The 20,956-nt window shown below is 46.8% G+C and overlaps 13 protein-coding genes across 15 annotated transcripts; 7 read left to right on the plus strand and 6 right to left on the minus strand.

Moving 5' to 3' along the window:
- Positions 1–174: 174 nt before the first annotated feature.
- On the minus strand, positions 175–698 carry E1B28_004395 (uncharacterized protein; the record flags this gene model as incomplete). Its single annotated transcript, XM_043148868.1, has 3 exons — positions 175–316; positions 382–468; positions 526–698. 3 exons carry the CDS (start codon positions 696–698, stop codon positions 175–177), a joined length of 402 nt encoding a protein of 133 aa, XP_043013470.1.
- Positions 699–833: 135 nt separating this feature from the next.
- On the plus strand, positions 834–2,562 carry E1B28_004396 (uncharacterized protein). 2 transcript variants are annotated; one of them, XM_043148869.1, is made up of 5 exons: positions 834–953; positions 1,009–1,412; positions 1,463–1,685; positions 1,729–2,400; positions 2,451–2,562. In XM_043148869.1, exons 1-5 carry the CDS (start codon positions 855–857, stop codon positions 2,484–2,486), a joined length of 1,434 nt encoding a protein of 477 aa, XP_043013471.1. In that variant the 5' UTR covers positions 834–854; the 3' UTR covers positions 2,487–2,562. The 2 variants fall into 2 exon arrangements, with proteins under 2 accessions (XP_043013471.1, XP_043013472.1); XM_043148870.1 differs by having other exon boundaries at positions 1,009–1,685.
- Positions 2,563–2,691: 129 nt separating this feature from the next.
- E1B28_004397 (uncharacterized protein) lies at positions 2,692–3,858 on the plus strand. The gene is made up of 5 exons (XM_043148871.1): positions 2,692–2,954; positions 3,020–3,159; positions 3,230–3,414; positions 3,466–3,557; positions 3,617–3,858. The coding sequence occupies exons 1-5, from the start codon at positions 2,894–2,896 to the stop codon at positions 3,709–3,711; spliced, it is 573 nt and encodes a 190-aa protein (XP_043013473.1). The 5' UTR covers positions 2,692–2,893; the 3' UTR covers positions 3,712–3,858.
- E1B28_004398 (uncharacterized protein) lies at positions 3,623–6,743 on the minus strand (the record flags this gene model as incomplete). The annotated part of the gene is made up of 16 exons (XM_043148872.1): positions 3,623–4,160; positions 4,216–4,374; positions 4,432–4,709; positions 4,762–4,879; positions 4,933–5,025; positions 5,081–5,155; positions 5,205–5,283; positions 5,343–5,555; positions 5,611–5,625; positions 5,680–5,773; positions 5,825–5,862; positions 5,912–5,920; positions 5,973–6,091; positions 6,143–6,179; positions 6,225–6,357; positions 6,420–6,743. The coding sequence occupies 16 exons, from the start codon at positions 6,741–6,743 to the stop codon at positions 3,902–3,904; spliced, it is 2,043 nt and encodes a 680-aa protein (XP_043013474.1). The 3' UTR covers positions 3,623–3,901.
- Positions 6,744–6,793: 50 nt separating this feature from the next.
- Positions 6,794–7,684, minus strand: E1B28_004399 (uncharacterized protein; the record flags this gene model as incomplete). The annotated part of the gene is made up of 7 exons (XM_043148873.1): positions 6,794–6,827; positions 6,881–6,966; positions 7,027–7,123; positions 7,178–7,197; positions 7,254–7,372; positions 7,441–7,471; positions 7,529–7,684. 7 exons carry the CDS (start codon positions 7,682–7,684, stop codon positions 6,794–6,796), a joined length of 543 nt encoding a protein of 180 aa, XP_043013475.1.
- A 94-nt stretch (positions 7,685–7,778) lies between these two features.
- Positions 7,779–9,860, minus strand: E1B28_004400 (uncharacterized protein). Its single transcript, XM_043148874.1, has 11 exons — positions 9,745–9,860; positions 9,580–9,696; positions 9,508–9,529; positions 9,338–9,445; positions 9,196–9,281; positions 9,126–9,138; positions 9,004–9,073; positions 8,412–8,944; positions 8,242–8,355; positions 8,031–8,171; positions 7,779–7,972 (listed from the first exon to the last, which is right to left on the minus strand). The coding sequence occupies exons 1-11, from the start codon at positions 9,824–9,826 to the stop codon at positions 7,813–7,815; spliced, it is 1,446 nt and encodes a 481-aa protein (XP_043013476.1). The 5' UTR covers positions 9,827–9,860; the 3' UTR covers positions 7,779–7,812.
- Positions 9,861–9,886: 26 nt separating this feature from the next.
- Positions 9,887–11,608, plus strand: E1B28_004401 (uncharacterized protein; the record flags this gene model as incomplete). The annotated part of the gene is made up of 4 exons (XM_043148875.1): positions 9,887–10,033; positions 10,080–10,453; positions 10,527–10,864; positions 10,924–11,608. Exons 1-4 carry the CDS (start codon positions 9,898–9,900, stop codon positions 11,606–11,608), a joined length of 1,533 nt encoding a protein of 510 aa, XP_043013477.1. The 5' UTR covers positions 9,887–9,897.
- Positions 11,609–11,691: 83 nt separating this feature from the next.
- On the minus strand, positions 11,692–12,497 carry E1B28_004402 (uncharacterized protein; the record flags this gene model as incomplete). The annotated part of the gene is made up of 4 exons (XM_043148876.1): positions 12,278–12,497; positions 12,191–12,215; positions 11,831–12,137; positions 11,692–11,777 (listed from the first exon to the last, which is right to left on the minus strand). The coding sequence occupies exons 1-4, from the start codon at positions 12,481–12,483 to the stop codon at positions 11,692–11,694; spliced, it is 624 nt and encodes a 207-aa protein (XP_043013478.1). The 5' UTR covers positions 12,484–12,497.
- A 297-nt stretch (positions 12,498–12,794) lies between these two features.
- On the plus strand, positions 12,795–13,444 carry E1B28_004403 (uncharacterized protein; the record flags this gene model as incomplete). Its single annotated transcript, XM_043148877.1, has 5 exons — positions 12,795–12,968; positions 13,020–13,039; positions 13,103–13,210; positions 13,263–13,348; positions 13,407–13,444. The coding sequence occupies 5 exons, from the start codon at positions 12,795–12,797 to the stop codon at positions 13,442–13,444; spliced, it is 426 nt and encodes a 141-aa protein (XP_043013479.1).
- A 245-nt stretch (positions 13,445–13,689) lies between these two features.
- E1B28_004404 (uncharacterized protein) lies at positions 13,690–14,866 on the plus strand (the record flags this gene model as incomplete). The annotated part of the gene is made up of 5 exons (XM_043148878.1): positions 13,690–13,805; positions 13,862–14,242; positions 14,299–14,415; positions 14,474–14,614; positions 14,671–14,866. 5 exons carry the CDS (start codon positions 13,690–13,692, stop codon positions 14,864–14,866), a joined length of 951 nt encoding a protein of 316 aa, XP_043013480.1.
- A 367-nt stretch (positions 14,867–15,233) lies between these two features.
- Positions 15,234–17,978, plus strand: E1B28_004405 (uncharacterized protein). Of its 2 annotated transcripts, XM_043148880.1 has the most exons (13): positions 15,234–15,306; positions 15,365–15,805; positions 15,861–15,905; positions 15,956–16,092; positions 16,140–16,253; positions 16,304–16,381; positions 16,436–16,698; positions 16,747–16,824; positions 16,877–17,002; positions 17,050–17,349; positions 17,404–17,502; positions 17,556–17,757; positions 17,819–17,978. In XM_043148880.1, the coding sequence occupies exons 1-13, from the start codon at positions 15,291–15,293 to the stop codon at positions 17,927–17,929; spliced, it is 2,010 nt and encodes a 669-aa protein (XP_043013482.1). In that variant the 5' UTR covers positions 15,234–15,290; the 3' UTR covers positions 17,930–17,978. The 2 variants fall into 2 exon arrangements, with proteins under 2 accessions (XP_043013482.1, XP_043013481.1); XM_043148879.1 differs by having other exon boundaries at positions 15,234–15,805.
- Positions 17,979–18,113: 135 nt separating this feature from the next.
- Positions 18,114–19,755, plus strand: E1B28_004406 (uncharacterized protein). Its single transcript, XM_043148881.1, has 4 exons — positions 18,114–19,024; positions 19,083–19,199; positions 19,257–19,371; positions 19,425–19,755. Exons 1-4 carry the CDS (start codon positions 18,191–18,193, stop codon positions 19,565–19,567), a joined length of 1,209 nt encoding a protein of 402 aa, XP_043013483.1. The 5' UTR covers positions 18,114–18,190; the 3' UTR covers positions 19,568–19,755.
- SNF7 (ESCRT-III subunit protein snf7) lies at positions 19,747–20,846 on the minus strand. Its single transcript, XM_043148882.1, has 5 exons — positions 20,572–20,846; positions 20,324–20,501; positions 20,167–20,275; positions 20,004–20,115; positions 19,747–19,953 (listed from the first exon to the last, which is right to left on the minus strand). Exons 1-5 carry the CDS (start codon positions 20,750–20,752, stop codon positions 19,886–19,888), a joined length of 648 nt encoding a protein of 215 aa, XP_043013484.1. The 5' UTR covers positions 20,753–20,846; the 3' UTR covers positions 19,747–19,885.
- Positions 20,847–20,956: the final 110 nt, after the last annotated feature.

Genomic DNA, 20,956 nt, shown 5'->3' on the forward strand with positions numbered 1-20,956 from the left:
TGGCGTAAGCCCAGGTCATGAATTTAAGTGATGTACAGTTACAACCGAGATCTCAAAAATAATGTAACGAACGCAAGACAGTGACACTTGGTCCATAAATGGAAGTGAGTGGGATGTTGCCTTGCGAGATAATACTGACATGCACGAGAAAGGTGAAATAGGCTGATGATGGCCCTAGAAGGGGTTTTCGTCGTCCTGCTCAATGTTTGTGGGATTACGTCCTGCATCATCTCCAGCAGTGGAAGCACTGGGGATATCTTCTGAGTCATTGACGTTCTCCTCTCGTTGTGCGAATAGCTGCACGGGCTTTGCGGTGCTGCGTAAGGACCAGTACGGTTTAATTCTTGCATTGGGACTATGGAATTATGACCAGAAACTCACGTGGAGAAGTGCTTCTTTTTGGCTGCGGACAGTTTTTGTGTACACGGGGTCATCATTTTATCTGTTGGCGAAATATAGGTTGGGTTGCTAACATGACACGCCTCGTAAGCCACTGAATAAAATCTCATTTGAAATGGAACGCACTGTGACTTTGCCATTTTCTTCGCCAGTAATGCTTTTGCACCCATTCCAGGTGCGTTTACTACATTGCCTAACGGTGCTTGGGGCACGACGACATGAGCTGCAAATTCTGGGTTGTGGAGAGGCTGAATGGACGCTGAGCCGGGAGAATCATTGGAGGTGTTGTTCAAAGACATGTTACAGAGAAAGAGTGTACGAGTATAAGGTCGAAACTGGAGTGAAGGCCCTGTGGATGAGAGTGCAACAACAAAAGAGGGTGATAGCGTGATGGAGGTGTTGAATCATCACGTGATCGTTCATAACACACGCGCTTACGGCTTCCATTTGCTCAGATGAACGACGATGCTGTTACTCTTCTCTACCTTCCAAACGAAATTCTATGTCTAATTCTAGAACGACTGGATCCTATTAGCCTTATCAGCTGCATAAAGGTGAAGCATATTCATACCTACATCTCGGAGTACCAAGACAACTTCCCTCGAATAGGTTTGCCGAAAACTCAATCTACTTGCCAAAGAATCCCATATATACGACTACAAAACTCGCTTGGCTTTGTCAAACCTCGAAGAAATCCCTGTCGACCGCTCTGTCGGCACCCTGACTCGTCTTCAACGTCTGGAAAGACATCAGAAAGCTTGGGATACATTCATCTGGAGTACTTCAGAAAAATGCAACCTTGATTCTGTGCGGTCCTGGGATCTCGCAGGAGGCGTTCTTGCATTTGGAGAACCTGACAATGTCTTTAGATTCATCCAACTCCCTTCTAGTCACCGCGGGATCGAAAGGAAGGAATGGAACTTCCGTCTAGATTTTGGCTCGGACACCATCGAGGACTTTACTATCGATCCTTCAAGAAATCTTCTTGTTGTGTTGACCAAACGGACGATTGGGTGCGAATTTTTGTCCGTTCTAAGATGCTACTCAAACAACTAGAATCTAGGGAGAAATCATCGATCGATGCCCATATCTTGAGCCTGGATGATGGGAGACCTCATACATGCGCGAATACGCCAACACTTTGTACCCGAGGCCAGATTGACAATGTTGATTGGGACTATGATATCCGCTCCTTTGGGAGCCATGTCGGAATAATATGTACACCCTCAAATTCGTTTGACTCTCAGCTCAGTATGTGGAATTGGGAAACAGGAAACCTTATACGAGTGAGAGGCTATTACTTGCCCAAATAATATCTCACAACCGCAGCGCGTATCCCAAGTGGACAGTTTTGCATTCCTCACAGAAAATTTGATCGTTTACGCACCGATAGAAGAAGAAGGCACCCTAGGCCGCCGTTTGATCGTACTGGACTTGGTCCTTTATCCGCTGGTGAAACTCGAGCTACCCTCTTTTACCAAGTGGTCCGAAATCTGCATTCATTCGGAGTCACCACCCACTCGATTTGAATATTTACCGAATCACCAACAAGTACCTTTCCGTGTGTCGCGACAAGACAGGCTATTTGCGGTGGGCTGTCGAATGTGGGATAACAGTCATATGGATATGGTAATATTCGTTCCTCTTTCTACACTACTGTCCCATGTAGAGAAAGCTAGGATAAGCGCCCTTGTCACGGTGTTGGAATGGAAAAGTTGGGGACCAACCGCTACAAGAACCCTTCCCTTCGATTTTCCGGATATCTGGGTCTGCTATATCCACGGACTTCGAGCCGCAGTTCTCAATCGAAACACGTCCTCACTGTCGGGAGTTTGTTTTGATATATACGACCTGAACCCGCTTCTTGACAGGCAACGGGAGGACTCGCAAGAAGCATCAAATTCTGCAGGTCGCGAACCGCGTCGTGCCATCTCGGGACATCTTCCGGATATCTCGCCTTCTTCCCTCATGTTGAGCGAAGATGCGTTGCTCGTTGTTTCGGTCAGTGACTTGTACGCTTTGGATCGAATAGTGCACTTACTTACCGACAGGGAGACGAGACAGAAATTACTGTCTACTCGTTTTAAACATATGTGAAAGTTTGCGGGGTCATTATGAATATTTACGTATAAACGTCAAATATAGCTTCAGGGTGATTCGGTTAACGTTGGGTGGTTGGTGTCATATGAGTGCGGACCGATACATGAAAGTCACCAGGTGCCATATGCTGGCCAAAAGGAAGTATTACATATGTAGAGGTCAGATTTTGTGCTGGTCAAACAGCCTGTGGATGTTTCATGTCCTCAACTCAATTCCTTTCCCGTTATTTATATCTAGCCGTCTTCAGCTAGTTCCCTGCCTCCCTCGAGTCCCATAAGTACACTTTGAACCAACAACAAAATCAAGGGAAAACTCAGTCCGACTACACAGTGTCATTGTCGTACCGCCTCAACCCGCTCCATTTCTCTCTCTCCAACCTCCATCCTCGCCCGTTATGGCACCCGCCGAGAACCTCAAGAAGAGAAAAATTGCAGTGCTAGGCTCTCGTTCAGTCGGTGAAACCAAGGCCTTACTACTCGGACTTGCCCTTCTCGCTCATGCACCTCCGTATGCATTACAGGCAAATCCTCTCTTGTCATTCAGTTCATTGACAACCAGTTCGTCGAATCCTACTACCCGACTATCGAGAGCACATTTGCGAAGACCGTAAAATATCGGGGTGCTGAGTACGATTGCGAAGTAATTGACACGGCGGGCCAGGTATGTCGTTCCGGATCTTGAATATGCGCATGTCCTCTTCATGCTCACGAATCTTTCGAATTTCTTGTAGGACGAATTTTCCATCTTTAACTCCAAACATGCTATCGGAATCCATGGTTATGTTCTTGTTTACTCTGTCACATCGCGAAGTTCCTTCGAGATGATCCAAGTGGTATACGATAAGATAATAGACTTCTGTGGTGTTACAGATATTCCATGTGTTATTGTGGGTTCCAAGGTTGATTTGGACTCAAGGTACGTCTACCAAAATCTTGTTTTCACTCCCTCATTGAATATTTTGCACAGTAGACAAGTCAGTACGCAGGAGGGTGAAAAGCTCGCGCAAAGCTATCAGGGTGCCTTTGTAGAAACTAGTGCGAAGACCAACCTTAACGTCGGTGCGTGTGGCGCTGCTTACGACTACGTTATTTCATACAGACGAAATGCTTCAATTCAGGCAAAGTTTTCGAGTACTGCCTCGCAGAAATCGAAAAGCGTGCTCCGAATAGCCAGACGGGGGAACCTCAACAAAGCCGTTGTCTCGTCATGTAGATGTTCACTTAGCTCGGCAGGTCGGACTAGGACACTCCCGATGCCATTCTTTCACCAATATTTATTTTGCAAAGCTCGGTCCACGTGCTTTCCTCGACCAATTCGATCCCCCAATGCATATTAGTCTCCTTGTTGCATGTACCACTTACTGTCGTTAAATTATATACATAGAGTCCCCCTTATTTCTAACTTAGTTAACCTCGTCCCCAAGGTATCTGACCTTAAGTGCTCGTCCTTTCAATCCAGTCGCTTTGATTTTCTGCGGATCCCCAGGTACGAGGTCGATGGCTTGGTCACTCCAAGCGACATCATCTCCGTCAGCGTCTAGGACTATTCCCTTCACGGGCTTTTTGGATGAAAGTACAACCGATTCTCCGTCCGCAGAAACTTCGGCCTTGAGATCCACCTCCTTGACTGTCGGGAATTTGATGAATTTGAAAGGTTCCGGCCTGTATAGTGCGATTAGTTAAACGAGCTACAAGGCCGTAGAATACTTTAGCGTACCAATTAGTATAACGGGCAAGTATGGTGCCGTCAGCGTCCAATAACCGAGCAGAGACGATAATATCCTTTGGGATTTCACTTTGCTTATGTCTCGTTGGTTGACCGGGAAGTGTTCCTTTGTGGAGTTCCGTGCTTGAGTTTGGTGATAGTGTGACAGACCTTGAAAGTGGGCGACACAAATATGAGATCCTCAAAGCCAAAAAACCTCCGACTCACTTCGACCATACGTCTTCCCAGTCGGATTGCAGGTCAAACGACGTCACCTCAAGAGTAACTTCTTTTTGCTCCAGCGTGCTATTGGTCCCCCAGATTTCCAGGATCGTGTCGATAGCAAATTTAGCAGCAGAACGGTCATCTGGATGGTCTATTTTGTCCTTCCGCGTCATACCCACCGTATAGATCTGAAGTTCCCTTGCAATGGCAAAATAAGCAGGTTTTGGACGGAGGAAGTAGTCGACAATAGCCCAAGATGTCACAGGCCAGCAGTCATTAATCTAATAGGTCATTGAAGATAATGGTAAGAATATTACAGAAGATCACACGTACCTGCCAGACTAAGGCACCGGCTGTGTATTCCCTCCCTTTACCTGCCCAGTTACGGCGCCACAATCTGTAGGCGGATGCAAGAGTTTCCGCCTGCATGACCTGAGTGTAATATACATAGCTAGCGGGAAGTATTAGTTTAAAGTTTGTTGATACGGACGCGAAGGCACCCACTCGTCCATGTCAAACGTGTGCTTGAAATTCTCGACGAGGTATAGCTCGAGCCGCCTCTCGAAGCCAGAAGCCTTATTGTGATTATTGTTCATTCTAAGGGATGGAACATGAGAAGCAGCCCTCAGATAGAGACAACCATATTCGCTACCGTGATTGAGGGTATCGTTCGTCCTTTGCATCGCCCAGCCAGTGGTCAATGGTACGAATATTTGGGCACGCCTCCCTACCATAGCCTTTGAACAAAGACTCTATCGGTCGAGGTCTAAACTCACATTCCAAACTCAGAGACAAACCGGCCCGCGAGAATGTCCCAGTTATGCCAAGGTTCTTGTGAGCCATGCCACACATTCCCTAAATGTGCAGAGGAGTCGGCAACGGAGACTTCGCATATAAAGTCCGAGATCGCTTACATTGATGTAGGTCACCGAGTGTGCGGTCTGTAGTTGGCTGTCCTTGTCCAGAATAGGGTGATGAACGGTGATAGTGGATGTTCGAGTGCTTTGCAACCACGGATGGCAATAAACGTTCGTAGATATGACGTCCAGGAAAATTGGTTTCCCGATAGTCTGAGGTTTCATCCGAGTAATCTAGCTCCAGCTTGAGAGATTCTGCTACCTGGTAGTCTGTGTTGCATCTATAATCAGAATCAAAACGATTGCGGCGTTAATTGGAAACAACCTTCGTTATTGCCGGCTAGAGGTCCTTATGATTAGAATATTTCCAAGAAACCGATTAATGTAGACGAACCCAAGATCACGACAGACGGATGGTGGCGTAGTCTCTTCACGTTTTGCTCGGCTTCTTCTTGTACAAGTTGCAAGAAGGTATCATAGGCAGGGTACTGTGAATAGACATGAATAGTCGCTAACTACCGATATGTAGGTAGACTCACTTGCCCGCAACCAAACATGAAGTCTTGCCACACCAAGACTGTAATCCAATCAGAATTCATAACGGGACGGAGAGGGAGTCATCATACTTCCTAGTTCTGTTACAGTTCAGATTAGGCGAGTTCCACGTAATGAAAAAAGTGAACTGACCGTCGCAAATATCATAGAAAACGTCAGCCTCATAGATACCTCCACCCCAAACTCGAATCATGTTTTGATTCCCGTCAACCAACAACTGAAGCCATTTTCTATAGCGTTCGGGTGCCATACTAAGGAACTCGTATAAGTCGAATGGTGACCTGAGAGTCGCTGACACTCACGTCGTCAGGAATGAATCCCCTGGGATCCAATTGGAACCTGTCCAGGAGTTAGTTTCAGTCAGGACGAAATAATCAGCCATACCTCCGCAGAATATTCTGATATTGTTGATTTCAAACAAGAATGTGAGCCCCTGTGCATCCATTAAAGGCTCTTGGATAACCGATACTCGTCTGAAAGCAATTGTCTGGAATTTGCGGTCTACGAATTCGTTATTCTGCGAGAATCCGGGGGATCAGCAATGAACCAAAAACGGTCTTGAGAGCGCAGGGAACTGACGTGATCCTTAACCTCCACTTCGACAGTGTAAAGCGGCTGTTTTCCATAACCTACAGGATACCATAGTCGGACTTCTCCGGGAGTGAAGGAAAAGGATATTTGTGAGTGCCCAGTATCCGTCGAAATGTGGCCATCTGTTACTACCATCGAGCCATCAGGACTTTTGAGTGTCACGGACGCCGTGCCAGGTACTTTCTCCAACAACTCCAACCTAATACTCAATTGGACATCGAGAGTGGGAGAGACCTTACTTCGGACATCAAGCTCAGTAATACGGTTCCGGTATGTCTGTACGCTGACAGGCTTCCAAGGCCCGGTGGTCATAAGGACGGGTCCTGGAGACTATAGTTGAGCAAGACACTTTCGAGAAACAGTCATAAAAGGGACATGCCCCAATCCCATCCATAGCTAGAATACAATCAGCAAGGCCTTCCTTAATGGACTTGATTTAGAGAACGTACTTGTATTGTGCCTTTCGAACGTGAAGTCGGCTGGAATCGCCGTTCCAAAGTGCCAATTTGCCGTGTTCCTTTTCTAAGTCGCGTCCCTGTTATGGCCAAAGCTTTGAGAAGTCGAGGGCAACAGAACAGCACCAGACTAAACATACTCTCATGAACGCGCTGTCGAAATTGACAACGAGCTCGTTTTCGGATTTCGCAGATGACTTAACATCCACGCGATACTCGACGAACTGGTTCGCCGTCCTGATATTCAACAAAAGGTCAAGTCAACGCAGCGATTTAAAGAACGAATCCCACTCAAGAATCGTAGTTCCATTCTAGAGTTGGCTACATTGAGCTTGTGGTGTCCCGGAAAGAATGTATGACCCCGCACCAGAATAATTGAAGCGAATGTATCCAGGCCTTCAAACACTAAATCAATGTGGGGTGCTGCGAGTTCCCCATCCGACAACTTGAACGAGGTCTTGAAGGTCCATTGACTCTCGCCAATCCCTAGTACGATTCCGGAATCCGTGGTTAGTAGGTAAGGGACATGTTACTTAAAAAGGGTGCTGGCCGACATTGAACATCCCATTCATGCAATCCAACGAACTGTGAATTGAGTGACCATAAGCCCCTCAGTCTTCGGCGCAAATAAACGATACGCACGGGATCAGGAATCCTCTTCAAATGCAGTAGCTCGACATGAACTGTAGTGGGAAATTGATGAACCGGCAGCCATTCCCCATCTCCCGTGCCCTCTCCTCCGCCCACTTGCGTGAAGCTCCAATCTTCCAAAAAACGAGTGTTGAAAGACGATATCATGATGAGGGAAATCACCGTCAAATTCCCTCCTGTTGTTCTTAAAGCCGTCGCGACGGAGAATGCTCGGCAACCTTAATCACCAGACACCATCGGACCGGAACGGGATAAAGTGGCTTACATTAGACTGATTACAACATAAATCTATACCGTCCATCCGTTTCCTTTGCATTCAGGAGTGATAGTTGCCCTCGGAAATACCAGCACATCGCAATCCCCAATAACGTGAAAACAGCACAAATACCACACGAAATTGCATAGTCGGGGCCCCATTGGGTAGGCCAGGCATACCTGGAACGCAATAGACTATCAGGTTGAACGACCTACAACTCCTTCAAGTAGAACTCACGCTCCAAGAATGTTGCCGGAGGATGCCACAGTGTTAATTAGCGCAATAGCAACTGCACCTTTAGCCGGCGGTTGAGAAACAGACCCACTCGCCCAGGCCAAGAAACAAATGAAACCCGCATACGACTGCGCCATGAGGAAGCTTTAAAAATGGGCGAGGGAGTCCAAAGTCAAACATAAGTTGGCAAGTTTTCAACAAGTTGTTGACTCACAACGACGTATACCGTACTGTCATGTCTTTCGACATAGCAAGGAAAAATCCAATGATCCCGACACTCATAGCAAGGGTGATGTGTGAGCAACGCTCTTCAGTGTGGTCAGAATGTCTACGAATCCAATAACAGTGAGTTTCGGAACAACGGTTAGTCAGATGCGTTCCGACCTGGAGAGGAAGACCGCGACGACCGCAGCGAATAACCATGGGGGAACACACAATAAAAGGGTGGTAACCGGATCATAACCAATTGACTCAATAAGCGTTGGGAAGTATGCGTTGAAGGACAATGACACAACGAAACAGGTTAAAGTCATGGCAAGCCACCAGACCTTCCAGTCCGTAACAGCTAGAGAAAACCCAGCGCTCCAACTCGACATTAGATCGCCGCGTTTGTCATGAGTTCCAGTGTCTTCGGTCATGCGCTTGATTGCAAGTGCTCGTTCATCGGAATCAAGCCACGGAGAGGTTTCCGGGAAATCAGGAAGGATGAAGACAGCGAAAACAGCCATAATAACTGTCAGACCACCCTCGATAAAGAAAAGCCATCTCCAAGCTGCGTAGCCGAGTAGACCTTCAGTACTACTTAGAATTGCAGATGCAATCAGAGATCCAGTAGCGTTCGAAATCAGACTGCCGATCGATAACATAGCCGTACGCTGGGACAATTCGTTGCGCTTGTACCACTTGGATAGCAAGAACTTATAGAGGCTTATCGTAAGAGACACCTGGCAAGAACTGGAGGGTATTAATGTCTCACCAGAGCACCAGGAAAGAACGCAGCTTCAACGAAACCCAGAAAGAACCGGCTTAAAAGGGCTTGAGAGAAACTAGTGTTGTGTCATAGCTGGAAAGGAAAATCGTAGATACAGGCAAACTGACTTTGTGGTGAAACCTATCCTCGTTGGTTGAATTAAATACGGATTGAGATGTGTGCGGCAGGCGTACTTACCCGTGCTTACAGAGAGGACACCCCACAACGTCATACAAGTTGGTAAGTATACGGACGGCTTTCCCATAACGTTCATAAAAATGTTACTGAAATGTTTGTCCTTGGAATCTTATTGAGATATTAGAGGAGGTGAACGACTCACGAGGGTATTTGCATGATGATATACCCAACATAGAGGATTGATAAAATGCTGGCAAATTGTGTTCCGTGAAGCCCCAAGTCTTCTTCAAACCCACGTAATCTTGCAGCGCTGCAAAGAATTTAAGAAATGTTTATGACAAGGAGCATGGAATTGATGGCTTTGACTCTTACGAGGCATTGTTCCGGTCGATATCTGGAAAAGTATGATTGACCTGGTACACGTTCAGAAGAATGGTGACGCACAGTTCAGAATGTAAATAACAATCAGGATGCTCATTCTCGTGTCTACTTTGTGCAACAGCCTCCTTTCTAGTTCTTGACGTGCTTGCGTGCCTCCGAATTCGATGTCGTCGTTACCTTCTGTGGTGAGTCAGTACGCAAATAAAGGAAAGTAGAAGTAACAGAAACCATGATCAGTGGGGAGTAAAGGTCTGAATTCTTCAATGGAACTCGATGGTGGTTCTTCGTGAGTAAGACGATGCCTCGTCATCGTCCCTCGTGTCGTGGTGGAAGCAATTTGGGCACGTTGACAATTAGCGCTCAGCGCTCAACGCTTGGACCATGGCAGCCACCGTAGTCCCTCCGAGTCTCCCGCCCTCCGCCACGCCTCAAGATTACTTTAGGATTGTATCACCAACGCTTATTATTCCCAGAGACCCAAAAGTTTCGATCCCAGTCGGAATACTCGCTTGCCAACGTATGTTTCTTTTCTCGTTCTATACTAGCACTAATTTTACTGGAAGGCGATCCTTTACTCCGTAGCATCGAGACGACGATCGTGAGCTGCACTGTGTATCAGCCTCCACCATCGACCTCGAAGAAAACTAAGAACGCTGTTTCTGCACCAACTCTCCCAGACGATCCCATTCTACATGTCACTTTACACGATACTGTGGTTTTTCCTGAAGGCGGTGGACAGCCTACAGACACCGGTGTCATCTCCACCCGTGAAGGCAAAAACTGGCGGGTACTTCAAGTGAAGCGTCACGGTGGCCACGCCGTTCACTACGTTCATGTGGAGGACGGTGATCTGGAGGGAGCGATGTCGGCTTTTGTGGTTGGTTTACAAGTCATTGTCCACCTCGCAGATACGGACTTCGACCGCAGATATGACCACGTATGTTCCGATTCTTGTCTTCTGCTATAGTCCGCGGTCATCATACATGAATATTGTGGCAATTTGTATTCAGATGTCGATGCATACCTCTCAACATCTCCTTTCAGCCTTGTTGGAAACACGACTGAACCTTCCAACTCTTTCTTGGTCTTTGACTAGTTCCCCTACACCCTGCTACGTTGAAATTCCTCGCATTCTGTCCGGAGATGAAATCCAGTTGATTCAAAATGAGGCGAATCGGTTGGTATTTGAGGGCCGGCGCGTGCACGTCGAGGTGGAGGAACTGAATTGGGCTGACGAGAAAGGCGTCGATATATTGGAGAATGGGCGGGCCGTTGGGAAAACCCTGCCTCAAGATTATACTGGCGGTGTGAAGCGTGTCGTCGTGATTGACGGCGTTGACAGAAATCCGCAAGTACAGCTTCTTTTCACACTAACCTATCACTAATACTTCTTCACACCTACTACAGCTGTTGTGGGACTCATCTCCCGAGCATTAACAATCTCCAACTCTTTCTCCTTCCTCAAACTGAGACTATTTCGCGTACAAATGTGACGTCGAGCCGACTATTTTTCCTATGTGGTCCTCGACTGCTCACATACCTGGCATCTTCTCACTCTGTCATCACGGATACTGGGTTTATTCTTAGCTGCGGTACTCGCCTAGTCCCGGCGAGAGTTGCCCAGATAGTTGAAGAGCGCAAACGGGCAGAGAAAAGGATCAACGACCTCGAATTGGAGCTTTCAATGGTGATCAGCGATAGCATGGTCTCCGAAGCTATCAACTTTTTCCAGGGTTCTGAGGCCGGTTTGTTTAAGAAATATATGCAGCGAACAGACGACGCGGGTAGCGCTTTGAGCTTCCTTTCTTCCATCGCATTTTCATTTTCTGGATCCTTCTCGGAACGTTCGCTAGCCGGTAGATTCTTAATCGTTTTGTCTTCTTCACCATCATCACAGAGTGCAACCTCCACAACGCTGGTGATGGTATTTGGGTCTGAAGACAGTCTGGTCAAACAGGTAAGTGATAGGTTAAAAACACAGCTTTCAGTAAAAGGAGGCGGAAAAGGCCTTCGATGGAGTGGAAAGTACACTGGGGTTTGGAAAAATAGCAGAGAAGGTGCTGGAATTGTCGAGATGCTCACAGAAGTATGACATGCGCTAAGCAGGGCTATAGAATTCGGAATATTATGACAACGGTAAAACACAATGCCATGATAGAAATATCACAAGTGCGATTACTTCTGCTCTACATCATCGCGGATGTCGCCCATGATTCCACGACACAACTCCTCTTCCTCGTGTATTGATATAGTTCCATCATCTGCAGTATAAAACATCAATTGAGGACAGAAGACGATAACCAGACGACCTTACCGGTTTGGAAAGCTTCGTCCGAGTCTATCACGGACGAATCGCCATCTGTGTCAGGGTCTGTGTCTCCGTCTTGTTCCCAGGCATTGTGAATGTCAAACTCCAGCTCGTCTGTTTCCATATCGAACGCGTTGTCGTCTGCGTCGGTAAGTAGTTCATTGTCAGCTTCAATGTCGTTATAATTGTATAGCGATTCTTCTTCATCATCGGGACCCGGAATATACTCTCCACCGTCGGAGGACTCGTCATCCGAGTCTGACGGAGGTTGTATATCCAGGAACTTGTGTCTACAGGTCGGACAGTTTCCGTGCTGCCGTTAAAATAAGCCGCGATAGGCGAATCCACAAAAAAAAACGATCAAACCATTCCTCTGATCCATTCTACGAGACTGAGAATGATAGTTACAAATATAGTCAGCGAAAGGCACGAGACCGAATCATCCCTACTCACTCTTTCAAGCAAAATATATGTCCACAGGATTCCAGCTGAGTAACCCCAATAGCAGAATCCTCCGAGATCGGCTTTTCGTTGAGGATATCTTGAAAGGGGACGAGACATATCGGGCAGAAGTCGCCCTCGGATAGCTGGTGTGATTCAAGCAGTGAGAGGGAGTTGATGAAGATGGTAGTAGTGAGTTCGTGTTCGCGGCTGGTCATTGAGTTCAGAGAATAGGGGATCCTGAACGAACAAATCAACAAACAACGCGAACGCGCCCTAGTCACGTGGTGGCAGTCCCGAAGACCGGAGTTATTGCGCTTCCTTCCCGCTACACCCAATTTATACTAGACGGTACCTCTTGCATGCTTTTCGTCGTCCGTAATTCAAATTTCCAAACAATCGGATCTATCAACGCATCACCTCATGGTCTCGCTCCAATAACTTTCCGGAGCCAAGTCTTAATACTCTATAAAAGCCATGCGGGTCTTCAAGTGCACTCACCCTTTTCGTCTCATCGATATTCCCTACAATGGCCGGGTCGACTCACTCTGTCCAGGAGAAGAATTCGGATCCTGCATCAGAGCTTTCGGATGCTGATGAAGAATATGGGGGAACTGAAGCTCGCCGTAAGCTGGAGAAGAAGTTGTTGCTGAAGGTTGATCTTAGGATGAGCATCCTCATCGCAATCTACATTTTGAATTATGTGAGACCTCTAATTTTTTCAATCCTTCAACTATCTTAGAAAGGTTTTTAGATCGACAGAAACAATGCAGCGTGAGTTGTCAGCAGAATCACTTGGGTCAAGCGCTCACTTGTGGTTCAAATCGTGCTCATCAGTGCTGCTCGGGCCAGAGGACTCGAGACTGATTTGAAATTACAAGGACAAGAATTTCCGACACTTCTGTCTATCCTGTACGTAGGGTATATTGTGATGCAGATTCCCTCGTCAGTACATCCTTCATTCTCTACTACTACTTCAGTTCACATTCCGTATTAGAAACATGTTCTTGAACTGGATAGCAAAACCATCAATCTATCTCCCAGGCTGTATGATTATATGGGGCATGATTTCGGTGCTGACCGGTACGGTAGCTCGTTCTTTCACTAGTTACAGACTAATGTTCGTCTGCGTTCGCTACAGGCGTCGCGCACAAGTACGTTCCTTCTCAAGCAACATAAACCTTCCGGTCTCTCATGAATCTCGACTGACCAGCTTTGTCGGCGCACTCCTGACTCGATTCTTTCTTGGCTTTGTCGAGGCGGCATTTTTTCCCGGCGCGTTGTTCCTGCTCTCAAAGGAAAGTTTAAATATAACGGATTCTCCGTCACGATGCTGATTTAGTGTGCAGTGGTACAGGCGAGATGAAATCGGTCTCCGAACAGCCATTCTTGCTTGTGGTAATCTTATATCCAATGCCTTTGGTATGTTACACTACCTGATTATTGCCTTCGTGCTTTTTACCTACCTGGTACCTTCAGGTGCACTCATCGCCTCGGGCATATTAAGTATGGGCGATACACTCGGCCACGCAGCTTGGAGGTGATTATCTGGCCCTCGTCGTCTCTTGGATGCAATTTGACGTTGTACTCGAACAGGTGGCTTTTCTACATCGAAGGCGCAATTACCATAGCCATTGCAGTTATTGCTATGTTCATTCTTCCCGACTTCCCTGAATCGAGCAAATGGCTTTCACCTCTTGAGCGAAAACTAGCCATGCAAAGAATGAAAGAGGATGTCGGTGTCGGGGATAGCAATGAAACCGAACCAAGCGGACGCACTTCTGGGCTCTGGCTATGCTTGACAGACTGGAGAGTGTGGTGGTTTGCTCTTGCTTTGACATCGATCGTCGTGGCTCTCTCTTTCAACGCATTCTTTCCAACTTTGACGGACACTCTCGGGTATAGCAAGACTATTAGTTTACTGTTGTGCGCCCCTCCATGGGGATTCGCTACCATTGTATCCTTCATCATATCTCGGTAAGTCTCGAATCTTTCCTCTGTGCTTGTTCGTTGCTAACTCTGCGCCCATGTAGCCATTCCGATAAAACGGGGGAGCGATTTTATCATATCGCGTTTCCTTTCACGTTCGGAATAGTTGGTTTCATCATTGCAATCAGCACCATGAACACGGCAGCAAGATATGTTGCACTGTACGCTGGTTTGATTTCTTCGGGAAAACCTCCAGTACCTGATAACAATACTTCTTAGGTTTTTAATGGCACAAACCTATGCGGGTTTCATCGTCATGCTTGCCTGGATTAGTAACACCTTCATCCGTCCACCTTCAAAACGTGCTGTTGCGCTCGCTTTCATTAATGCCTTTTCGCAATTGGGCAATGTGGCTGGATCGTGAGTCTCATGAGCATACAGGAGCCCGTCTTCCGGTCGCTAAAACTAGTAAACAGCTACGTCTGGCCGAAAATGTGGGACCCTACTTATCGTAATTCTTACGCCATCACTATCTCTACGGCTGGGTTGTCCATTGTATTGTGCTTTGTCATGAAACTTCACTTGGTGTCCTTGAACAAAAAACTGGAGGAGGAGGAGAATGACGCAGAGAAAGGAGTTGAAGTAACAAAGGGATTCAGGTACCTAACATAAGTAGTCATCTAGTACCATTCGGTATACAAAAGGTACGGATGTAATGTCATGCTCGTTCAATGGGTGCCGGGCGACAAGCAGCCGTAGAGTATCTCTTTCAACTGACCGGCAAGTAAGTTCATTCTCGAAACTAATATTAATTCATCACCATACCACGATGTGTTGCCACTCCCATTGGGCATCAGCGCTTCAGTTTCCATGTGGTCTATTGATACTTTTCATTTCCACTGTTCAATGTAAGCTCTTCAAAGATCACAATGTGGATTGTGTGGACAAGTCGGTTTGCATGTTTTTGCCGCTTGTCGGCTCGTTGTTACCAACAAAAGCGGTCCCACGCGAGCTTGATGTAATTGAAATTAATATGCGCGGACCTGGTAATTTTTATGTCCCTTGCCTCCATCTTAAAACGTCGGACTTGCCCTTCATGCCTTTCGTTCCGGGTACATCGTCTCTATTCCACCCAAGCAGCATTTCGGCACGCTGTCTCACTGTCTGCAGGTAGTAGCTCATCCTCAACTTCATTCGATATTCCCACCGACCCACTACAATCGGTCCCCAAGTTGAAAAAGACCAAAAGAGCTCCAAAACCACCCTCGAGAAACCTGTTGGAGGACACCAAAGTTGAGGAGTACCTCGCCGAAATTGCCGCCAGTAGACACATAGTTACACTTGCGGATTTAACACGTCTGAGACCGGACAGACATTCCGATCCTATTACTCCGCAATACGAGGTTGAATACAACAATCTCTTGGATAGAGTACAGCAAGCATTCAACAAAAAGCAGCTTATTCATTTTGTCGACCTTCTCGGCATCTCTCGACCGAAACAAAGGACTAAATCTGCGTTTGCAGTACAAGTCATCGAACAAGGCTGGGGGTGGCCCTCGCTGACTGTAGTTCAGAAGCGCCGTCGCGATTGGAGTGAAGTGGAAACAGAGTGTATGTCTTATGTTTCATTTTCTTATGGAGTTCACCATAATGACAAGAAATGAAGTTTTTCCTCTCAACCCTCCTCAGTCCTTCTTATTTTTGGGAAAAGGTAGTGTTTTTCCATGCACGCAGAAGAATATCACTGACGTGTACTAATAGATGGATCGGACCTGCTTGAATTCTCGACGGAATACAATGTGCATGTCGCCTTCTCTTCGAAGCCTCTTGGTCTAAAGGTGGAAGGTCTACGGGGAGCTTTGGATCACGTGAGGTCTCATGTAGCTACTCTGAAAGAGGTCAGTTGGCGTCTTGTGCTCATGAAATTAACCTTACCGGAATGCAGGACATTGAAGAAGATTTCTTGACTCTTCCACCCAATAATACCCCGAATATTACTCTCCTCCAACGCGTTTCCCGTATTTCTAGTGCTTTTGCGGAAAATTTTGGTTCAAACGAGGCAAGGTTTCCTATTATATTCTGAGTGACACGCCTTGACTCTCATTGAAGATACGAATATCGTATAAGCGAAGTAATCCGCGATCTGCACTTGTTGCTAAACGACTGGTTACACAAGCGTCTTGTCTGGTGATTAAATTCAACACTTGTCTATTTGCGCACCTAACTCAAGCGGCTTCTTAGACTTCAGAAGATATGCAACCATCTATCCTGACATACGTACCTCCTGGCGTGGCCAGCTCAACTGCCACCCCTATGTCTTTGTTTCCCCATAGTTACGCCTTATACCCTTTTCTTTCTACCCGGACTATCCCTTGGCTTTTAGATGCAAAAGGTGCTTTCAGACTGCGGGGGGTGGGTGAATGGATTGGAGTAGAAGCTACTGAAGACATTGACAAAACTGGTGGCCTGGTGCTTGGACGTGGACGTCTAATTGATTTGGAAGAGTGCGTCACTTGACATTATGTCTACGAGCATGTTTTCATGATTTACAGAAACGTGAAGGACCTGAGACAACTTCTGAAAACCTTATTTAAGGGAGATTCCGCGTATACACGAGAAAGTTATGCGTCGTGGGTCCGATTTTACCAATCATCATTATATCCATTGATCTTCAATCACCAGGATGGGACATATACTATTTCCTTCCCCGCAACCAACCATTCTTCCGCCTCTTAAAGGTTCTTGGCCCCTAGGAAAGGGCCTTAATTGGATCAGTAGCCATAGGGCGAGGCATATCTTTACTACCAGGTTAGTTTCGTCTGACGTCTAAATCACATCCAACTAAGGTGGGACAGTTTACCAGCCGCATTACTAGAGACTTTGCCCGGTAACAGAAGCATTATACACCGGCTGGTCTATCAAGCCCTTCCCACCGTGACGCCACTTCAGGAGAACAGGAATCCATTCCCAAAAGTAATTAAGTTCGAGATGACGCTTTCCCTGCCGAGTGCCTCCCCCCCACCTCCTCGAACACTTTCAGACGAATCTGGCGTAGAACCTTCGGAGACCAAAGGAGAGGAACAAGAGATCCCTTCATTTCCGCGACAATGTTTTCTTGGAAGCGAGGCTGCAATAGACCTGATGTTACCGGATCGGTAAGTGCCGCTTTTGCTCGTGATGTTGGCTATTGAACTCCAACCGAACATCAGTCCTATGGACATACGTTTTTCAGCTGCTGAGTTCCGCGCAATTCAAGATGTGGACTGGCCGAGGGAATTGGGAGCATACGCGGACGCTGTCACTTCATTGTAAGCGATCTTGACATACTTCAAAACAGCAACTAATGTAGTGATCATGAAAGTTTAAACTTTTCGGATTCACAAGCTCAACAGCCCGACACCCCCCTTACGCTGCAATACGGGAAAAACACGTTCATGTTACGGTCTAGTTCCAACGTTCGGCAGAATCAGGAAATCATCGACATTCCTGGATCCGATCCAATTCGTGCTAAAACTGAAAGCGTCCTCGACCTGGAGGCGAATCAGAAAACTACTCGTTGCCAGGTAGGATGAACTGTCCTTCTTTACCGACGTTGAACTCTGATGCTCTCTTTACTTCCTTCAGCTGACTTGCCAGGATATTCTCTCAGATGATGAATGGCGAGAGTTCCTCAGAGGTTGTGACTATCTTTCCAGCTTTCCACGGATTAAAAAGGCGCACGATTTGTTAGATTAACTGGATACCTATTTATATATACTCAGTCTCAATTAATTTCTCTCATCGCTTTACTCCACGGCACGCAGCGAACGTGTGTTCTGAGGAATTGTTGAGAATGAGGAATGCTCGGGAACAAATGATAATTAACGCCATTTGGAAACCTAGCAGCGGCTCGCGCGTGTGGATGTTGGGGAACGGTACAGTAATACTCATACACCTGATCCTCCAACTGCCTCATTCCTTTCTCCTTCCTCTCGTAGAGATACCTCAAGACAGAGAATGAACTCTCTGACATATCTCTCTCGACAATTCGACGTCCTCGCCTCTCCGAAAACTCCGCCACCGAACGCATCGTCAGAACGTCCTCCAGATCCGCCTCTGAAACGGGTGAAGACCTGGTCGACTAGTTCTTTCCTGTTCTCTCCTTCGATTTCCCATTCACCTCATAAACGACGAAGCTCACATCCGTCATCCGAACCATCGAGTTCTGCAGCAAGGGCCGCAACACAACCTTCTCTGTCACTAGAAACCCAAATCTCGCCCAAATCACGTTCGGACTCATTGATCGGGCGAGTATATCTAATTCGAATACTGGCATGGGCATGGGAGACTTTTCGAAGGGCATGGACATCGTTGGTCACTAGCTATCTTCCAGTTGAAAAGCAGACAGGCTCTATAGCTGACGAGAAGAGGGATTTGATTATCGAGGAAACCACGGATGATGAGGCTTCCATCTCGTCGTCGTCGTCGCTTTCGGCAGTAGACCGTAGATCTCCAGTACCACCTTCCATCTCTGTCTCTCCAGATTCCCCAACGCCAAGTCATACAACTGATTCCGCATCGGGTACACCACGTTCAGCCACTCCAACGTTGACAACGCGGAAGACTCCCTTTCACTTCCAGAAAACCTTGGTACTTGATCTGGATGAGACCCTCATACATTCGACCTCACGGCCTATGTCTAACTATACGGGCAGCTCCGGACTATTTGGGATACGGGCCTTTGGAAGTAGGAAAGCAGGTTCTGGCCATGTTGTTGAAGTAGTCTTGGGTGGACGGAGCACTCTCTACCACGTATACAAGCGGCCATTTGTAGACTTCTTTCTTCGAACTGTGCGTGTTCCATCTCACTCCACCTATCAGTATCCATTGCGTTTATCACAAAAATTAGGTTTCTGGTTGGTATACACTCGTAATATTCACCGCCTCGATGAAAGAGTATGCAGATCCTGTTATTGATTGGTTGGATGCTGGACGAGGGATATTAGGGAACCGATTGTTCAGAGACGTGAGTCTACTAAGTGTAGCACGCGCCTTGTCGTCATCTAACCACTGTTTCTCCCAGTCTTGTACTCAACTGCCAAATGGATCGTACACTAAGGACCTCACCATTGTAGAGCCTGACCTAGCGAGGGTCTGCCTGGTGGACAACTCTCCTGTGAGCTACAAAGTCAATGAAGGTCGGTCTTAACTGCATATTGCTCAATCCTCTCTTCTCATGTACTTATTGTAGCTAATGGGGTACCGATTGAAGGCTGGACTCACGATCCATCAGACGAGGCGTTATTAGACTTGCTCCCGGTTCTCGACTCACTACGATTCACGTCCGATGTACGACGCGTTCTTGGACTTCGCATAGCAGGCGGTCACTCTTGATCATACCTCCACTATTATTATCTCTGGGTAATGGTTTCTTCGGTTTCTTCGCATTCATTTATTACCTTACTTGAAGCACATCATAACGATACCAAATGCAATATCTTCATCGTGGGTCTGATGCTGGGCACTACTGTAAAAATTACATCTGAGGAATCTTCGCTTTTGTTGTTGAATTACGACGAAACCCCGTTGGTTCCGGATTATGATAGTGAATTGACACAAGGATAACTAAGTACAATGCAGGTATGCAACAAGACACTGAAGAGATGAATAGATAGCGAACACGAAAGGCACCCATAGATGTAAAATCACAAACTACAGGGCCATGGATGCTTGCAGCTTCTTCAGCTCAGCTTCCTCATCCTCAGGTTCTTGATGTCGACCTAGATAAATGTTGAAGCGGACATTTCTTCATGCAACTGATGGAACTTACTTGATTCTGCACGGGCTGTTTCAGGCTTATGAATCGGAACATGTTCCGCCCCTGCCAGTCTTTCATTCAGCACTTCTTGCTCTAAGTTTTCTAGCTCATCCTGAAGTTCGGACTGTGACTCGGATATTAGTGCTGGTAAAAACCAGAGCAAGTTTCGAGGTACCGTGTCTAGATCCAGTCCGGCAGGTGTTGAAATAATGTCTGCAATCTCGTCCGCAACTGCTTTCTGCTCCCGTACAGAGTCCATCGTAGCATCAACCTGCTCAATGGTCCTGAGTGACAGTATAAGTATCCGACGCATCCAAGGACACATGACTCACATCTTCCCGTGTATCGTCTTCAACGCATCTGCAGCCTTCTTCATCGCACCCATGGTTTCGGCATTGAGGTTCGCGGACTCCAATGTGTTAACTTGCATCTCAAGCTGCAATCTCGTCCCTGCTAACCTGTCCAGTTCCGTCTCGTGCGCCTTCTTCCGTCTAAGGGCTGCGGTTGCAACTGTTCAGGGAGAGTTGGTCTCGTCAATTTCCCGAATCGTGTGAGATGTATGGATATTGTGGTCCCATACCAGCCTTGTTTGATACAGCATTCGCCCTCGCTTTAGCGTGTTCCTCGTCGATCTTCTTCTGTAGATATTCCTCCTTCTTCTCAATCATTTGTAGCTGCTGCCGCAATCCAACAATAGCATCTCTTGCTGACTGCTTCGGGTCTTTCCTACCCCCAAACATGCTCATAAAGCTTGCCATCATTTATTCGTCGTAACAAAGAATAAAGAAGAAATTCTGGGTATTATGAGGTACCGGCTAGGTGGGTTCAAATGGTAGCAGTGAGATGAGGCCAAAGATTCCCCCGATAAGGCAAGTCACACTTGTCAGCGTCAGCGTGTGACCTATACCTATTATAGGCGTTCAACTGATTGTTTTTGTGACACGTTGTTACAATTTGTAGGCTCA

Source organism: Marasmius oreades, chromosome 2 (assembly GCF_018924745.1).
Source record: "Marasmius oreades isolate 03SP1 chromosome 2, whole genome shotgun sequence".
In the NCBI taxonomy this organism is placed as follows: Eukaryota; Fungi; Basidiomycota; class Agaricomycetes; order Agaricales; family Marasmiaceae; genus Marasmius; species Marasmius oreades.